Here is a 19,997-nt window from a genome sequence, read left to right as displayed (position 1 = left end):
ATATCGATCAGGAGTTTATTTATCGAGGTTTAAAGGATTATCATACCCTTTAACGGCTCGGATATCGCTACAATCTCAAGATTGGTTGAATATTTCTTCTTACAAAGAGCGAATGTTGGGTCTTTCAGTTGGCTTACTTTCAACAAGGCATCATGATTTGGCTTACAATCTCACTTGGCGTAATTTAACGGATCCATTTCAAATGTCCTCAAGGTCGGTTAGGAAGCAGCTTGGGCATAGTTTGCTCTCATCGCTAAAGTACAAATTCACTGTCGATAGGAGAGATTCTCCTCTGAGGCCAACCCGAGGATATGCTTTTGTTTCCAGTACCCAAGTTGGTGGGTGATAAATATAAAATGAATAGTTTTACCTACGAGATAAATCGATGAAACTTACCAACGCAAGTAAAACTAAACTTGTTTCTTTATGTGTCTAATTTATCAAAGATTTCTACTCTCAATCCTATGAGATATAGTGGAGTAGATAAAGTTCGTTCCACTCCTAGTGCTCTAGCATGGATGTTTTCTAATCTAACTAGTCGTTTTTAAGTCTATGAGAGGTTTACGAAGGGAATTATACTACGATGCAACTACCCACAAGATGCAACTAGTCGATTATCTAAATAATTATGAGAATGCTACGTTGATTCTATGATAAGGAGTTAGAGGGGGATTGATTCCACCTTAACTCAACTTAATCCACTAACGATGAATCGTCGTAATCCGAATTGAATCGCTTCGTTTAACAATTGGTTATTCCTAATCCCTAGTTATACATGGCATTTCTACCAATTCATAACTAGCATGTGAACAATTAAACCCATTCTCATGGTGAACTAATCATTTCTAGAGTGGAATAGAAAAAATCGGCGACTCTACGATAATCGAATCAAGCTTTCATCAAGGCTTCACAACCCCCTCTAATGGAGGTTTAGCTTTGAATCATTCTGCAATCATTTCCATTTAGATTAAAACTAAACATAATATAAAGCATTGAAATTTACTTAATTAAACAATAATGAAATCTAATTTAATGACTAAATTGAAATAAGGACATGAATTGAAATTAGATCTAGAATTGGAAATGACAAAATCGAAATGGATAGAAAGACTACTTTATTGATCTAATCCAATGAAGAACAAGATTCAAGGTTTAATCTAATGAAATGAATTAGATATTGAAACTACACTTAATCAAAAACAATTAAATAAAACTAGATCTAGAAGCTATTTTAATGGCTACTTTCTATTCTAAGCTATCTACTATTATCTAACTACTGGCTACCATTAACATTCCCTTAACTATGAGTTAAGCTTTTGTTCTTATACATTCAGATCCAAAAATCGTGCATGGGCTTGGAGCCATGTTTTGGGCCAGAGAATCAGGCCCAAAACCCAATTCTTTCAGTCCAAAAAGGCCTCTTCAGCTGCAGTTGGCTTCCACAGACTTTTCGTCCACTTCTGCTCCTCTGATTGGGTCAAGGCTTTGACCATTGCAAAGCTCTTTTCCGAGCCGGTCGTTTTGACATAAGGTATGCCAATTCCGAGGTATGAGTCCAAAGATACGGCTTTTCGGAAGTTTCTGGCGACTTTTGCTCCTTCATCTCGCCAAAGTGGTACATTTCTCGCACATAATGGACTTTGAAGCCTGAAATGCATAAAAACGCGTAATCAGTGTTAACTCTTACTTATTATCCACATAATTGGTCTAACAGTATGATTATTAAGGGGTTAAAACTACAGTTTTGGGCTCTTATCAAACCACCCAAAACAACATTTTGCTTGTCCTCAAGCAAATATGAGAAATTAGAATAAGTGACCAAAATGGAGTTCTAACTACTCTCGTTTATTGAGTGCGATTGCATTGACCATATGCAACAAGGCTTTAAACCACTAGGAATTCCCTAGTGGACGAGTTATAGCCTCGTGAGAGTTTTCCAGTGAAGGTACTCACAAACTTCATCTATACTACAACGACTAAGAAAATAAAACTATTGTTTCCTTATTCATGCTCCAAATTATCTATACATCTCTCTAGCAATTACATAAGAATAACCAGTCAAAACCCTAAGTTAATATATGCATAATAATCAATCATCTACAATAAACATATATACAATGAGTAGTACTATCAAATGTTTAGCAGGTTTGTTTCTGAGAACTCGGAATAGCGTCCTTAAGTAGGTTCTCACAATAATAGTCAAGAAACAACACTCTGATTTTTCCACTCAAGTTTCGCTACTCCAGTGTACAGTGGGCACACTTTACCTTACAATCTCAATGACAACAAGGAAGCCGGGGTCAATCAAACACATCTGCCACTTACTATCACACTAACCTATTCCTAATTGAGCTAGAGGTCTTTATTAGGTGTTACGGGGATTAGGAGATGGTTTAAGAAGGAAGGAAATGGATATTCAAAAGGACAAGTCTGAGATAATAGAGTCTTCGTATTATGTAACTTAGAGAAAACCTTGTTATTTTCTTTTGCTTCTACACTTTGTTTCCATCCTTAGCCATATATATATATATATATATTTTTTTTTTTTTTTTTTTTTTTTTTCCTTGGCTTTTGACTCCCTTTTATTCTATTTTTTTTGGAGTTTCTATTTTTCTTTTCTTTGGATGGAAACTTCTTTTCTTTATTTTCTGAAGCAACTAACAATTTTTGTTTACACAGGTTTTTCTCTTCTTCTTTCTTCACTCATTCTATTCTCAGACTTATTCTAAATTGGGTAGGTTGATTTATTCTCTTTTTTTCTTTTTTATTTTGTTTTTGTTTTTGTAACAGGGTAAAGGAATTGTGGTGTATGGAAGGCTAAAGAAAAGGCTCAGAGTGGCGACTAGCGGAAAATAATTCATAGGTTTGAATTTCGGCTATATCGATCCAAAGAGCGCCTAAATTCTCACTTAGGATATGGTTTAGTGATCAAGCAAGTGGGCGTGTGATTTCTCTATCCGGATTTTACTTCTCCCTTGTGTCATTTCTCAAATGTTTCACTCATATAAGGCTTTTAGGCTATATTCTCACAGGATTTGTAGAATAAGTACTCTAGCCTAGATTTGAAACTTACCGCTAACAATCATAGATACTCATGTAATATATTTATAGATAGATGCAAAGATTATTACTCACATTATTAACCTAAATTTCTAACAATTATTCGATGCAACAGCTATGTGAGACTTCTAGATTGTTAAAAACATGGAGAAAGAAACAATACCAATATTCCTAAGTGTATAGCATAACTTATTTATTTATATTTTTTAAATTTTTGAAATTTTTAACTAGAAAACAAATGCATATTATATATTTATATCCTAGCAGATGTCTTAATTAGACGTGTTTCTATGCCCCAAACAAAAGCATGCTTTGTTCTCAAAGCATTGTAAATAAAGAGGGTAGGAAAAATACCATTGAAGCGCGTGAAATTCAGAAACATCTGCAAAACAGGGTTAGAACGTACTAATATAGGAAATAAAAACTGACGCAACTCTATAAGAGTTCCACCCATTATGGGGTTAACATAATTAAATTGCTTGGGACATAAGCAGACACTAACAGAACTAAAACTTACCTCCACTCCCGCTGTTATTCGTCATCTTCGTCATCCTCTACTTCTATAAAGAAGTGAGGCTCCTTCGCGTCCTGCCATGCTATGATAATTTGCCAGGCTTCACGCCATTTATCATCTATGGTTGCTAACCTATTAAGTGCCACTTGGTATGATGGGGTGTAGGGTGCAACCTGGTGAGGTTGTATCCGCCACCCATGCCAAGTCATTGCACGGAAAGATCGAATAATACTATTGGTGGGTCGCACCGTGTCTACCTTAATCCAATCCGTGAAACGTGTACAAAAAACAGGAAAGAAACATAGCATAATACGTGAAATTAGAACAGGCATAAGAAGGTACTTATGCCTCATGGTATAGGCTCATGCTAAACTAGACATCAAAGTTACGGGAAGGTCATAGAACCGGCGCCCATTGGCTAAAGCAAGGAAAACGCCGCAAGTGGCGTCATTCACGTAAGAAAACGCCATTCCCCTAAAATGTTTAGCATAATCCAAAACATAACAGTTCCTATGTTCATGGACGGGCTACCGCGGCAACAGCGTTATAGTCCCCCTTGGTCCTCAATCTGGAAAATGCACGCCCCAAAAAGCCTCGTGCAAAGACTCATAAGTGTAGACATGCATATTATCGACCCAATAGCACCATGGGTCTTGTATCTCGTGGGCATAGCAAGTCCAAGAACAAATGCTAGCAAGAACACGGTAATTTCCATTGGTTCATCGTCAATGTTGATGGAGAACACTTGTTCTCCATCCGGTCTCTCAAAGAAAATGCGGTTATTATAGAAATAAGATGCAAGTCTTTGGAGAATAAAGTTCACCCGGTCTTACCATAAGAGGTTCCCAAACCAACATATGTGATCACCTCACTGTGAAACCAAGCACCGTAAGTAGTAGCTTTGGAACAAATCTTGAAAAGACTGTTCGGTATCAATGTTGGAGATGTCATCTCAAAATTACGCTTTGGAATAGCTGCGAATGATCCGGATACTACGCGAAAAAACTGGAAAATTTCTGGTCCAGGAGAATTGGCGCCATCAACTGGGTATCTTTTTGTATTTTGAATTCCAAGAACTTAGCTGGTCGCTTTTGACTAAAGCCGCTCGACCAAAATTTTCTGTCGAAGTGAAGGGCGGAAGCGCAACTCAACTAGGCTGGCGCTATCTCGAAGTTGCGATTTTGTGAAAATGGAGACGAAACGTGGGAATCGCGGGTGTGAAGGGTGAGTGATGGAGTTTAGGTGTAGTGTGAGTTGTGAGGATAGATTGTATCAAGTTTATATAGGTATAAAGTTGCTAGAATGGATCGGAAAGTTGCCAAAACTAATTACGGCAGTTTCGGAAATCCTAAAATTTCCAAACTCGAAAAAGCGGAAACAACTCATATCCGGATTCTAATTCAAACCCCAAGATCTCTTATTTTGATTTTTTATGATGAATGTACCTATTTAATCTAGATTTCATCCTACAATGATTCTCAATCATAGATATGCCTAAACTACCATAATTTTCACCCTACTCCATGATGAAATTCTAACACTAGGGTTTTATAAAAAATACAGCTTGAAATAATCAAACCACCCCCAAACAAGTTGGGAAGGTGGGGTCAATATGAAACAAGCACACAAAATGAAAATAAGCCCTTATATTAAAATTTCATTCGGAGTATCATTACAAAATTCACATTACTGAAATAAAAGTTACATTACAATAAAGAAAACAACAAAAATAAATAAAACAACAACTTATAAAACACAAATAACACGACTATCACTCCTCATCCTCTCTAAACACCTCGCCACTGGTGGCGGAGGGCCTGAACTTCAGTGGTGGCTCACGGGCTCGAGGAAGGTCCAGCAGCCAGATCGTCCTTCGTCGACGACGCTCATGCCTCGTAATTTGTGTCCTCGAGGCGAGTCGTATGAGGTGGGAAGCGTGCTAGCATATCTACTCTAAACTGGCGCTGGGCTTCCATCTCATCCCTCGCCTGCTCCCATCTCTCATCCTCCCTCTGGGTGCGGAGCTCAAAGTTGCGATGAATAGTCGCCTGTCGAGTCCGGAGGTCGGCACAGAGAGTGTTGAGTGAACGCATGCCCCTATGAAGCATAGCCATGCGCTCAGCATCAGACCAACACCTCTGGAAAGCATCCGTATCAAAGCAAGTCCCATCCTCCTCATCCTCCTCCGACTCATCCTCATCCTCCTCCTCCTCTACCTCAGCCTGTTCCCTATCCTCGGGCAACTTCTAGACTTGTTGGACACACTCCCTATAGATGCGCGGGTTCCGGTGCAGGGTAATGTAAATCCTCTCAGAAGCCGGAGTTGCCTTCATCTTGACATGATCTTAGTGATAAGCACGGGAAGAGGTGCCAAAGACCTTCGAACCCCGATCATGTTAAGCCAAAAACTCCGGGATACAGAAATCATACTTACGCTCTGGAGTACCCGAGGAGGCGTGGAAGCCCGAGTCGGACCGATGTCACCGACCTTGTCCTTGCCTAGGACATTCCGACCAATCCATCGGTCAGAGCGGTTGGTTGGTCCTCGGGGATGCTGGCGCACACAATGGGAGTTTGGATTGTAGCTCCCATTGATGGCTTAATGCGCCCATCAAAGGCTCAACCCGTCAAACCGGGGATCTGTAGAGTGGCATCGGATGGATTCTAGGCGGAATGCCTAGAATCTCAGCCAACAGTCCCGTAGTCAACTCCCTCCTCTTCTTCTTCACCAATACAAAAATCCTACTCCCCTCCAACTCCCTGGTGTTGTAGAACCGTCGGACCAAGTCTTCGTGGTAGAAGTCTTCGGTCGAGTACCACAGACTACTCCAGTCTCTACTAGCCATTTCGTCACCGTAAAACGGCGCGAAATGGTCAGCAGTGAAAACTTGTTCCGGGATAATTCGGCGTTGAGCCATTTGAAGTTTGAATATGGTTTGGGGTTTGTAGAGGGTGTGGTAGTGGTGGTTTAACTTGACCGACATAAAGAAAAGTGGTGGTGGTGGAGTGGTGGCGGCGCAGCACCAAATTTTTGAATTTGTGGTGGTTTTTGTTGGGTTAAATTGGTGGAGGTTGTTTTGATTGGTGTTTGAAGTCGATTTGGGGTTGGGATTTGATTTTTGGCATGGGTTGTTTTTAGTTTTCTTTTTATTTTTATTTTTCTAGGTTTGGAGCTTTGTTAATGGCGGTGGAAGTGGAAACGATGAACTGTTGCTAAAGAAGGTAAGGTAAAGCTTCCATGCTCTCCATGGGCTGGTTGGGTCAAGCCCAAAATCGAAATTTTTTTTTTTTTTTTTGGTAGCGAATTTCAAATCAAAATTCCCGCTTCGTTACATGTCCGATTTTTGCGAATGAGATATGGAAATGATCAGGAGGGAATTTCCTATCCAATGATCCATCAAACACTCTCTTCCTACTTCGGATGACATCTGAGATAGTGGAAAACGCCTCGAAGTGCGTGCATGACGTAAGTTATGCGAACGAATGAACTCTAAATTAATAGATCATGTCAATCCGAATCGTAATACAATAAAACGGCCTAAGCAACTCTAATGGGACATAAAACATTTAGTACGGAAACACGAACACCCCACCCCCAAACAAATTTTTTACAAGAATTTTAGAAAATTTGTTTTTAGCAGTGGGTCTTTTAAAGTCAGATTCCCGAGACTTCCTAGATTACTATGTTTATTTTTTTTTTTTTTTTATTTTTTATTTTAGTTTTAGAAGGAAAAACAATAAGCAATAAAGACATAATTCACACCATAGAGAAACATGACTCAAAAATCCGAGAAAACATGCAAGAGTGGAAAACGTGAACTATGTGAACCGTGGACTTAGGATCCGGTACTTACAGCCACACACTCCATAGGGAGGGCCCGGTTACCTTAATGGTGCACTCACCAATATATTAAAGTGAAAGGAAATGCACCAAACCAGAAATTGAGTCGTTTATAGTCAGATACTCGAGACTTTATCTAAAACATGTATATGAACATGCAGTTGATCATATATCAACAACCGAAATAGTTGTGGATCATTCCATAAGTAAATATCACAGAAAACATATCCAAACACAATGAAGCACCAAGATTTCCTACGACATAGCCTAGTGGAATCCAAACGAAGTCGGATAACCCTATTGTGTAACCTATCATGCACCTTCTTTTTCATTTTTGAATGAGTGGGTGTTCTAGTAAATAAGTGTGGAAAAGTGAATGGTTGTGAAGGATATGGTGGATATGGATAAGTTTTAGAAAGGCAGCACATACCAACAATGAGGTTGTGGTTTTAGCACCGAACTCATTCATTGTGTGTGTAGGGACTTGCCTCAATTCTAAAATGAAGGTGTCAAATAGTTTGTCCTTCCAAGTATATCACATTTGCTAGGAGGATTTAAAAAATTATAGAGCACAGAAGAAACAACAGGATCGAGTGCAAACTCGGGGTTCCTTTGAAAGGGTGGAAGGAGGGGAATCGAGGTGGATGTTGTGCAAGTTAGTTCTTGATAGGGTGAATTGTCACCTACTCGAAGAAACTCATCAAATTCCCCATCTAGATTGGTCATATCCACATTACTATGATAGTCCTCTACGTCTTTGAGAAAGTCATCTATCCCATCCTCGTCAATACTATGTGTATCGACTAGTGTAGGAATGAAAATGTTGGAGTCTGACTTTCCAAAGGAAAGAATTTTGGGCATATGATCATCAGGGAACGTGTTGTTGAAATAATCTCGAGCAAAGCTCTCGATCATGCTAACCTCTCCATCCATAGACGAATCGGGTAATTGTGTCCTTATTTTAAAAACATTGACTTCAACAGCAAGATGGCCAAAAGACATGGACATTGAACCATCACGGCAATTAATGAGCATGGTTGCCAGGAAAGGACGCCCTAAAATGATCGGACAGAGTCGTTAGCGACTTACGTATCGAGGACTACAAAATCAGCCGGATAGTAGAAATCACGAACTTTTGACGAACATTTTCGACTACACCCTTAGGATACTTAATAGACCGATCAGCTAGTTGCAACGTCATTTTAGTGGGTTGCATCTTGTCTAGACCTATTTGTCTATACAAATAAAATGGGAGTAAGTTAACACTAGCCCCCAGGTCTAATAAAGCGGTTGTCGTATAGGAATCTCCTAAGGTGCATTGTACAGTAGGACGACTAGGGTCCTTGTACTTAACAATTCCATTATGTTCAGATAAGGTTGGGAATTGTTCTGTTAAAAAGGCGTCTTTTGGTATATTTGTCTTACGCTAGTAGTACACAATTCCTTAAGAAACTTAGCATGATTTGGTAGCTTTTAATAGCTTCGAGGAAGGGAAGGTTTATAGTTAGATTCTTGAAAACGTCCCCTAATCTCCTCGTAATTTGTATCCCTAGTTAACATGGCTAATTTTTGTGGAAACGGAGGTTTTCGTCTATATTTAGCAATGGTATTACTGGATGTTTAACCGTGGATTTCGTTTCTTAGGTTGTGTTGTAACCGGTACCTCTACGGTGGTAGGTTCTTGGTTTCTATTTCGGTATCTAGTAAAATAGCGGTGTAGGGAGACTCTTGGTGGGGTAACTATAGGCATAGTTACCTTGTTATCAACCACTCTGCCGAGCGGAGAGTGGTGATGGCATTTATCTCACCTACATTTTCATATTCATTACTAGTATTATCGGTGACCTCAAAGCGTGTGTTTGTTGTTTTAGGATTAGGTATTGCGTTACACGGAAACACACCTTTGGGTTGGGCTTTATCTTGAGCCAACCTGTTGGGTTAAATTATTTACGGATTGTAGAAGGCATTTGGTTGGATTGAGCCATGGTTTGGAAAAGTTTTGGCTCACTTGTATAAAGGTGTCAAGAGGATCCGGTTGTGTGGGTGTAGTGGTCACGGGTGGTGTTACTAGAACTATTTCCGTGAATTATTTATTGGTGAATTTTGATAGTTATTATTTCTTAGGAACGATACCTCTATTAGCATTATAATTATTATAATTACCCCGACCTTGTGCTTGACCTTGTCGAGGTTGCACTTGGTTGTTATAATTATTAAAATTACCCGACCACGCCCTTGTCGTAGTGGGGCTTGGTTAAAGCTTTGCGTAGGCCTAACATATTGATTATTGTACCCCGAGGTGTGACTTGTTGGTTATTTCTCCAACCGAAGTTGGATTTTGTCTCCAAGGGCGTTAGGTTCACTATTAATGGAACAAGCCTGTTCATAGGCTATAGGGCGATGGGAATCGGGATGCTCGGGACTCCAAACGAAACTACATGGATTTGAATTTACATTCATAACGAGGGGATTGGCTTTTGTTGTACGAAATGGCATCTACCTTTTTAGTGAGGGATTCAATTAGAGTTTTAAGCTCGGGATCTGATTTAACCTCAAACATCTTGGTAGCCTTAAGCGTGGAAGAAGAACTAGCGAGGCGGGGATATCATCACTACCCCCCGGTTGTTATTTCGCTTTAGTTTGATCCTCTAAAATTTATAAGCCTCAGAGGCTCCTTTACTTAAGAAACTACCCCATTCATTATGTCAAGGACTTCTTTATGGTGATGTTGAAGTCCTTTGAAAAGGCACTAACTAACGTGTCTTTTGCTAAGTTATGGTGTGGACACTCTATAAGCGGATCGGTGAAACGATTCCAAGCCTCGAAAATGATTCATGAGGATTTTGTCGAAAAGAAATGAATCTTGGAAAGCATCTCATCCGTCTTTAGGGGTGGGTAAAATGTTCCATAAACAATTTGAACAAGTTTAGCCCACGAGTCCACGTAATTAGCGCTGGGGCGTTAACCAAGACAGCCTTATCGGCTAAGGTGAAAGGGAATACCCTTAATTTAATTTGTTAGAACCAACCGTAGGATGGTGGAATGTTGTTAGGACTTGTTCAATCCTACGCGATGTCTTTGGTAAGGTTTTTCATGGTCTAAACCATGAAAAGCGGGTAACAAATTAAAATATTTGGAGGGATTCTCGAAATCCCATTTGGGTTTGCTAGAACGATGCAAGATTTTGGGCTATCGCCTCGAGGCTTTGTAGAAGTCCGAGAGAGGAGTCTCTCTTCTTCCCCCATTATATCAGGTTGTGTGTGTGTAATAGTAGCTAGAGGTGTAGTTTGTGGTATACTAGATAGACTTGATTGTTGATGTTGTTTGTGTATTTACGTTGGTGTTTTTTGTCGGCCGGACCTTAATCTCATGCAAGACTAAGTCGAGCTTAACTACACATGCAACACTCCAAACAATTTTGATATACTAGTATAAACCTCTAACAGGAGATGCGAGGTGTGGAAGAAAGGAATACCTGATTGCGTCCTTGCTTCGCTTTTATGAATAGCGTCTTGTGTATGCGGTGTGTTGGTGTATATAAGAGAATAGAACACTGAAAAACTTGACAACTCGAAGTTCGAATTAAACTGTGGAAATCCGGAAATTTCAGCTAAAGGCTGGCGCTGGCGCTGCCTTGCTGTCTTTCGGTTGCTGGTCGTAAAGTCGAGATTCCAGTAACTTAGCTGGTCGCGCTCTCTTTTGCTGGCGCTTCGATTGTATTGATCAAATTCCGGTAACTTAGCGGGGTCGCTCTCTTTGAAGCGTCGCTGTATGTATTTCCTCGCTGAATTTTTCCAAAACTGAAACGGCAACCACAAGATGAATCAAACAAGGGCGGGTGGGTGAAATGGGACTTAAAAATTACTAATTCTATTATGAAAACAATGCTAAAGTGCAACTAAGATGGCAGCGGCGCCATTTGATAAACATAAAATGAATAGTTTTACCTACGAGATAAATCGATGAAACTTACCAACGCAAGTAAAACTAAACTTGTTTCTTTATGTGTCTAATTTATCAAAGATTTCTACTCTCAATCCTATGAGATATAGTGGAGTAGATAAAGTTCGTTCCACTCCTAGTGCTCTAGCATGGATGTTTTCTAATCTAACTAGTCGTTTTTAAGTCTATGAGAGGTTTACGAAGGGAATTATACTACGATGCAACTACCCACAAGATGCAACTAGTCGATTATCTAAATAATTATGAGAATGCTACGTTGATTCTATGATAAGGAGTTAGAGGGGGATTGATTCCACCTTAACTCAACTTAATCCACTAACGATGAATCGTCGTAATCCGAATTGAACTGCTTCGCAGAACAATTGGTTATTCCTAATCCCTAGTTATACATGGCATTTCTACCAATTCATAACTAGCATGTGAACAATTAAACCCATTCTCATGGTGAACTAATCATTTCTAGAGTGGAATAGAAAATACGACGACTCTACGATAATCGGAATCAAGCTTTCATCAAGGCTTCACAACCCCCTCTAATGGAGGTTTAGCCTTGAATCATTCATAATCATTTCCATTTAGATTAAAACTAAACATAATATAAAGCATTGAAATTTACTTAATTAAACAATAATGAAATCTAATTTAATGACTAAATTGAAATAAGGACATGAATTGAAATTAGATCTAGAATTGGAAATGACAAAATCGAAATGGATAGAAAGACTACTTTATTAATCTAATCCAATGAAGAACAAGATTCAAGGTTTAATCTAATGAAATGAATTAGATATTGAAACTACACTTAATCAAAAACAATTAAATAAAACTAGATCTAGAAGCTATTTTAATGGCTACTTTCTATTCTAAGCTATCTACTATTATCTAACTACTGGCTACCATTAACATTCCCTTAACTATGAGTTAAGCTTTTGTTCTTATACATTCAGATCCAAAAATCGTGCATGGGCTTGGAGCTATGTTTTGGGCCAGAGAATCGTGCCCAAAACCCAATTCTTTTCGATCAAAAGGCCTCTTCAGCTGCAGTTGGCTTCCACAGACTTTTCGTCCACTTTTGCTCCTCTGATTGGGTCAAGACTTGGACCATTGCAAAGCTCTTTCCGAGCGGTCGTTTTTTGACATAAGGTATGCCCAATTCGAGGTCCGAGTCCAAAGATACGGCTTTTCGGAAGTTCTGGCGACTTTGCTCCTTCATCTCGCTAAAAGTGGTACATTTTGCGCATAATGGACTTTGAAGCCTGAAATAAATAAAAACGCGTAATCAGTGTTAACTCTTACTTATTATCCACATAATTGGTCTAACAGTATGATTATTAAGGGGTTAAAACTACAGTTTTGGGCTCTTATCAGTGGGCTTTCACCCGATAGTCGGAGCTTGCGATTTTTACGCCAGGTCTCACTCTTTCTCTATGTTCTTGTTTAGTTTAAAGCGCAGTTGTGTTCTGTGATTCTGTCGAGTAGTGTCTTGCTATAACCTTATTATTCATTGGAAGTTGGATATTTGATTGTACAATTGTTTTTTGCCTCTGATCTTCCGATTTTTTGGATGAATACCACGTTTTAACAGTTGACGTTCATTGAATGTTTGTGTCTATGTTCTCATATTTTAGACCTATTAGATTCAACAGGGTTTAATACACGTTATATTGTTTTCCTTTTGGTGTGTGTGTGGGGGGTGGGGGTGTTGGGCTGTGGTGGGATGGCATATGGTACTGTGTTGTGTACTGTTCTTTCAGACCTATTGGATTCGACAAGGGGTTGAGATACATGCTTTCATATTGGATTTATAGAAAATCTACTTTTTTTCTTTGCTCGGTCAGTATTTACTTATAATATATGAAAATAGGCTGATATAGCCCACAATACAATAGGAAAGCATTACAATGAAGTGGCTAAATACCAATCGACTTTTATTATTGTACCGGAGTAAACAGATGAACAAAACCTTCAATCTATATTATGTGGTGTATCGTCATTGCTTCCTTAGTGGTTATCTCTGCATGACCTTGTTTTACTTTTTTTCCTTTTTTGGGCTCAGTGACCTTGTTACTCTGCATGGCCTTGTTGTCTCAGTGTGACTTTCCAGTTTCCACATAATAAGTTGGATCAGAAAGTGGAACGCTTAAAACAATAACTTGTTTGTTTCTGTTCTCCTATGCTGATCACTACGGAAAAGTAATACAAATATATGTACACCTTCGCTAAGCACTTGGGCCTTTTAGTTTATTACCTCATTGGGCTCGTACGTGGTGCACATGTAAATCAAAATTATGTATTCTATAGTCCCACGTGTCGCTAATACCATTAAAGTCCTACCAGCTGTAACATTTTGGGGTTATTATCAGACTTGCGTGTGTTTTTAAGCTTGATCTGCAATAGAAATGACTCGTGTTGGGCTCTGAATTGGTCAGGTTTTGGGCTGAATTACCATCCCTAAGTCGCTGATTTATCAAGAAATAAAAATATCAAAAAGGAAAAGAGAACTGAAATATAGATTATGTGTGAGGGAGCTATGTAGTTACCTGTGCAGGAAATGGCTAGGTGCTAGGGTTGGGCCAAGAACGTAGGCAATTGCCTAGCACATGTCCTTGATATGTAGTCACATGCACAGGCGATATATAGGCGTCAGGCCAGAGCCTATGCGGTAGTCCCCCCAATTATAGTATTTCGTGTTAAAATCGAACTTGGGCGTGTCCTTAAGCTCTGGCTTCAGTGGATCTGTCCATGATCCAATTCTAATGATTTGTGTTGAGCTTTGGCTTTTGCCCTGGTCAGGTTTCATGCTAAATTGGCATCCCTTTATCCATGGTTTACTAGGAAATACAATGAATAGGAAAAAGGAAAATCGAGAGCAAATATAAATCATGTACGAGGGAGCTTCTATGTCATCGCAGGCGCATGCAATGGCTAGATTAGGTTGCATAGCCATGCCCCGGCCGCTAATACGAATATTCTGCACTTTTTCCCACAATATTTAATCTTTAAAAACAGAAAGTTTTGATGTATATCACATTATGACCTACTTAATATGTATACACAACTAGTCAGCTTGAAGACATGCTTAACTTGAATTGCTTTTCTTGCTTGAAGACTATAGAATTGAATGCATCAAGTTCTTAGCCTCTTAGGTAATTAGTTTAGTTTCAGATTTCCTGTCTCCAAGTAGTAGATTGTTTGGAGATATGTGGAGCCTTATGCAGATGGCCACATTGAGCCTTGGGGCACGGACCTTATCTGAGCCCCCTAACGGTGGTAGGGGGCAGCGCCTGGGCTGAACAATTTGAACAATTTTGTCTAAGTGAGATCTTGTTCAATAATGGTTTATAGGACACAAAAGTTTGTAACAAGATTAAGAGATGCTTAGATGAGAAGTGAAAAAGTGTCGTAAAAAACAAAAAATAAATTTAGGTGATTTTGGCTCGGGTTGATCATTTGCACCTAATTCCAGGCAAACATGTGTTTGACTGAATCACTAAGCCTCTGACTGCTTACTGAGGGAGCAGGGAAAATATGGCAACAATTGATGGTAAACAATTTGTTATTATTTACACTAGAAAAGAATAAGCAATTTGTTATTGTTGCAGTCTGTTTAGGCATAGATCTGATCTCAGATGTATTGGAAATATCTCAAGAACATAAATTGAGTTGGAAGAAAATAGAATAAATGTTAGGAATGCAGCTACTAGTACAACTGGAATCTCCATCTGTTATCTTCTGTTACGTTCCAGGAATCCTGTTGGTAGCATTTTTTGTATGTTGTCCTAGGAATGAAGACTGGGCGGGTGGCTGAATGCCAAATTCTTATGATTTTGAATTACTAACACATTAATTTATTTGCGTACTGGCCCATAAATGCCAATTATGTAGCTTGTCATCTTTATTGTTTATCCTGAAAGTGTTTTCATGCTGTTATAATCTTGGATCCCTGCTTATTATTCCGTCATTTTTGGTTTTTTCAGTTAAGTTCATCTTTTTAGTTGCACTCGCTACAAGTGGTACTCAATTAATTGTATGTGTACGCATGTATTTTTATCAGAATAGTACAAAAGAACCAGTTCTACCTTTTTTTTAATAAATTACCGAGTTCCCTTCTTTTTTATTCATTTTGAGCAGGAGTTCAATCTTGGCTGGGCTTTTCCTCGGGGATTTTATATATCAGGAAGGGCGATGATTGATATATCAGGAAGTTCGGCTAACTGTACAGGAAGGGATGTCCTTGGTGGAGACCTTGCCTGTAGTGCTTTTGCAGACCTGTCGTTCAATCTTCCTTTGAAGCTGTTGAGAGATGCTGGAGTTCGTGGACATCTATTTGCTTCTACTGGAAATCTCACCAAACTGACAGAAAACAAGTTTCAAAACTTCTCGTTTAGGAAATTTGGAGAGACATTCTGGAGTTCCATTGGTGCTGGGATAATTGTTCCCACCAAACTTTTTCGATTGGAGGTCAGTTATTTATCCTAGTATTTTCATGTTATGATCACCCTGAAGGTGAATTTGTTGTCTGGAAGAATCCTATCAGATAGCAGCAGTGTTTTAAAGAACGTATCTAAGCCTCAAGGCGTTATGCCCTCTGCGAGGCCTGAGGCTTAAGCCTCATTTAAAAAAAAAATGAGAATGAGGAAAGATGAGGTTGGATGATGGAAGTTGTAATTTTTGATAGAATGAGGTGTTTTGATGCTCAAACCAATAAGATAATAGGGAGTTTGTAGTCTTTAAAGAAATTATGAGCCATCAAAAAATTGAAAAAAGAAAGAAATATTAAAAATATGTAAAGACGTGTAAGGCTTAAGCCTCTTGGTGCTAAACTCTTAAAATTCGTTAGGTGTGCCTTGAGGATTAAGCCTCAATGAGTTTTTGTTTTTTAACCTTGAATATCGGTTTCTGTAATGCCAAATAGATGAGAGTGATTTATCTTCTTGGTTTATTACAAAAACTTGTCAGAATTCCTTAACTGTTCCTGATTTAAATTTGATTATGTTTTCAGTAATGCCAAATAGGTGAGAGTGATTATCTTCTTGGTTTATTACAAAAACTTGTCAGAATTCCGTAACTGTCCCTGATTTAAATTTGATTATGTTTTCAGATTAACTACTGCTACATACGGAAACAATTTGAGCATTACCGCGGCAAGACCGGCATACAGTTTAGCTTCTCATCTCCATCATAGCTCTTTCTTGGTTGCATCAAAGTTCTCCGTTAAGTTTTCCAGTAAAAACAGGGATTCCATAAATCACATTTGTTTGTTCAATCATTTTGTGATTATCTATCTATTCAGGGCATCCATGACTTGAACAATTATTTTGGGGATTTAGGAAACATGTAGTTCTTTGAGAACATGTTGTTTTAGATGCTGGAAATCTTGCTTAGTCTATTCTGATGACCATGATTGCACACAGTACTCATTTTTATTATAAGTAGACAGATAGCCCATATTAGAGTGAAAGTTTACGTCATATTGATATTATCAGGAGTGTGTTTTCGTACGAGGATTTATTGCCAGTTTAAGGAACATCGCAGGTAAACTGACTAAAGAGTTGAAACAGCAAAACTTTAGGCTAACCAGGAGGAAACAACTTTAAATATCTATAATTCTAGATGGACAAAGCGTATGTTTCTTCTCCACTAAAATTCCCTCCATTGACTCTCTTAACAATGTTTCCGTTATTGATTCTGCAATTCATTTTCTCCAAATAATAACGAGTCATAGTCATTTTATGAAGAATTTTCGAAAGTGAAGCACCCTAGAAGGTTGGATGTAGCGAAATACTTTCTATGGAGTTATGTGCTCCCATACTATCGTGGTATATGTACTCTGTCCCGTCAACTCGAGAGTCAATCATCTGAATTTTCTTAGCTAGTCAATCATCTGAAGTTTATTGATTTTGGATTTGATTTGCATTTGAGAGACCCAGAGTCATAGAATTGTTCAAAGTTCAGCTTCATTAGAGGGTGATGATGATGAACCTTAGACTTCAATTTTATTTTGCAAGTCAACTTAAAACACAAATAATGAGTTCTAGCACTTAGAACTCTGAACTTATTTGTCTCTTTTGGCTACTGTCGTGTGCTGTCTAGAGGACCTCTCTCTGCACTTATGTGTACTAGCTTAAATACACGTGCTTGCACGTGGATAGAAAATAAAAGTGTAGGATGAATTTTGAGTATTTAGAGCATCTTTAGCAGTGATATCAACCTAACATCAAACACCAAATTCCCAACTTCAGGAGCATCAAGAATTTGGTGTCTTTTCAACTTCAGGAGAACTACATGTTGATGAAAACACCAAAAAAACACTAAATCAAACACCAAATCGACCAATATTTGGTTTCGTGTTTAGTGTCAGATCAAATCACTTTCGGCGGTTTTGCCAAAACCGTGAGAATTTGGCGTTTTTCCAACTCCGTGGGCTTGGGCGCTAAATGGGGTTTTCTATGAAGCGGTTTTGGTAAAACCGCGTGGGCTTGGGCTTCAATGGGCGCGGTTTTGCCAAAACCGCGTGCGTTTTTTCTGAAAATTAGAACTGTGGCTCATAGAACTTGAAAAATTATGAGTTGTGCATAGAAGTTAAGAAATTAACAATTGTGCAATTGAAGAAATTAAGAATTGTAATTCAAAATCGAAAAAATTAAAGAAATTAAAAACCTATGATTATGATTATGCAGTCCAAAATCTATGATTATGATATAATCATATAATATCCAAAATAATCCAAAACCTATCATATTACATCAAATTTATTTAGCTATCTTCTTACGCCCCTTACCACTCGATCCCTCTCCTCTCTCTCTATTTGGACGTTCCGAAGCTGCTCCTCTAAGTTCCTAATCTGAGAATGATGATCTTCTCTGTCTGCACGGAGGTTAACTACTTAGCCCTGAAGTTCCTCATATCCCTGATGTTGCTGCGTGTACACTTGTTGCATATCCTCATATGCTTTCCGAGTCTCGTCATACGCACGTTGGGATTGCTGATATGTCTGAGAATATGCCTCCTCTCTTTCTTGGCTATAATGATACTGGGCAGTCCTCATCCCATCAAACATAAGAACCTGGTTCTCATATCTTTCTAGAACCTCAGCCTAAAAATCCAAGAAAATACAATGTGAGTACATATTATATATATAATGAAGAAGATAAATAAAACAATTAAACTCACCATGGTATACTGATCAATATGCGGCTCTAACTCAGAGAAACGAGCATGAGGCACCTCAGGAATGGAAATATAAGTAGGCTCCCCATCAGATCCACACACGGCAAACATCTGAGGATTACTGGCAGACATAGGAGCTGGCTGATATGCATTCAGAGGTTGTGAGTTGTAAACAGGCTGTGGCGGATGAGAAATACGTAGCTCACGTCTCATCCCTTCCAGGCCCACAAACTCAAAGTTGCTATCCCAACCAACAGGAGGCAACAATGGACCCATAGAGACACGGTTCCACCATCTATAATACTGATCAGCAGTCTGCTCAACAACAAAAGAAGACGTATCTGGCCAAGGACCACCACTGGCATGAACTTCATGAACTTGAATTCTACCCCACGACTTTGCATCACTAACATCTGGCATGGGAGCACATGGAACTCCATAACGTCCGCCATCATCTGCCTCCAACATCCGCCGCCACGAGGTACCAAACCCGACAAATAATGCGGCGGCAAAAACAACTCGCGGACGTGACAACACACAAGCATGCCGCATGTTGGATCGTCAAAGGCAAGAGACAAACACCAAGGTCTCCACTCAATAGATGACAATGATCTAATATCAATCGAAAGCACGAGCCATACGGATATTATTCCTAATCTGCCCTCATTTACGAGTCAAGTGAGGCCCGACCAACCTAGCAAATCTAGGGCTTAGTATCAAGCAATCATGTCTATGTTAGGACAAAGACATCGAAAGTACTCATAAAACCAAATCTCTAAAAGTCCCGTGAATCCTGTAATCTGAGGACTTCTACTTCCGAATGTCTAAGAAGCTTTATCTAACGCCGATATCAATGTGGCATATCTTGAGCTACCCGGTCATAATCTCTCATAGTATGCAAATCGGATACATAAGCATAATATTCGGTCGTGATCGTAGAATGACCATTGGGAAACAAAACATGCCCAATAAAAAACATAAAAAAGCCCTAACATCTTGATCAAGACCTTCACTACCGGTAGAGCGATCAAAGCTAACTCCTTCGTGTATCGGGGATGCAAGAGGGTTCCATATATCTGATCTTAATATGAGATAGCTTAATCCCGGAAGAATCATAAGCATCGCACCCAAACGAGGAAAACTCATAAGCATACTATCCATATTCTCATAATTTGTATGAAAAGGTATCGGTTGGCCTATACCGATACTCAACCCGAAATCATAGTGAAGTCTAGTGGTGTGAACCCTAACTCGCAAGGAAAATGAAATGTATGAGTTCTACTCCACCATCTTTCTACTAAAGCTATGACCACCGCTTAATCGGCCTTCTCATAATCCGCGATCAATCAAAATACCAAAAGGTGTATACAAAATACTATCTCTAATATGTACAAACTCATCCAAACTCCTAATAACCTTCCACCACTCTCTAACACCAAGTAAAGCCGA

The 19,997-nt window shown here is 39.0% G+C and overlaps 1 protein-coding gene across 1 annotated transcript; it reads left to right on the top strand.

The window, feature by feature from the left end:
* Nucleotides 1-23: 23 nt before the first annotated feature.
* LOC147506339 (uncharacterized) lies at nt 24-16,860 on the top strand. Its single transcript, XM_086558538.1, has 4 exons — nt 24-343; nt 12,751-12,789; nt 15,510-15,839; nt 16,480-16,860. The coding sequence occupies exons 1-4, from the start codon at nt 113-115 to the stop codon at nt 16,561-16,563; spliced, it is 684 nt and encodes a 227-aa protein (XP_086414664.1). The 5' UTR covers nt 24-112; the 3' UTR covers nt 16,564-16,860.
* The last annotated feature ends 3,137 nt before the right edge of the window (nt 16,861-19,997 follow it).

Source organism: Coptis chinensis, chromosome 4, assembly GCF_015680905.1.
Source record: "Coptis chinensis isolate HL-2020 chromosome 4, ASM1568090v1, whole genome shotgun sequence".
In the NCBI taxonomy this organism is placed as follows: domain Eukaryota; kingdom Viridiplantae; phylum Streptophyta; class Magnoliopsida; order Ranunculales; family Ranunculaceae; genus Coptis; species Coptis chinensis.
The sequence above is the reverse complement of the archived record's forward strand: the minus strand, read 5'-3'. Positions and strand labels throughout refer to the sequence as shown.

Coding starts and splice junctions, on each gene's coding strand:
- LOC147506339 (XM_086558538.1), top strand. CDS start 113: ATGTTGGGTCTTTCAGTTGGCTTACTTTCAACAAGGCATCATGATTTG. Junction 344..12,750: donor CCAGTACCCAAGTTGGTGGG/TGATAAATATAA, acceptor CTTATCAGTGGG/CTTTCACCCGATAGTCGGAG. Junction 12,790..15,509: donor GCTTGCGATTTTTACGCCAG/GTCTCACTCTTT, acceptor CATTTTGAGCAG/GAGTTCAATCTTGGCTGGGC.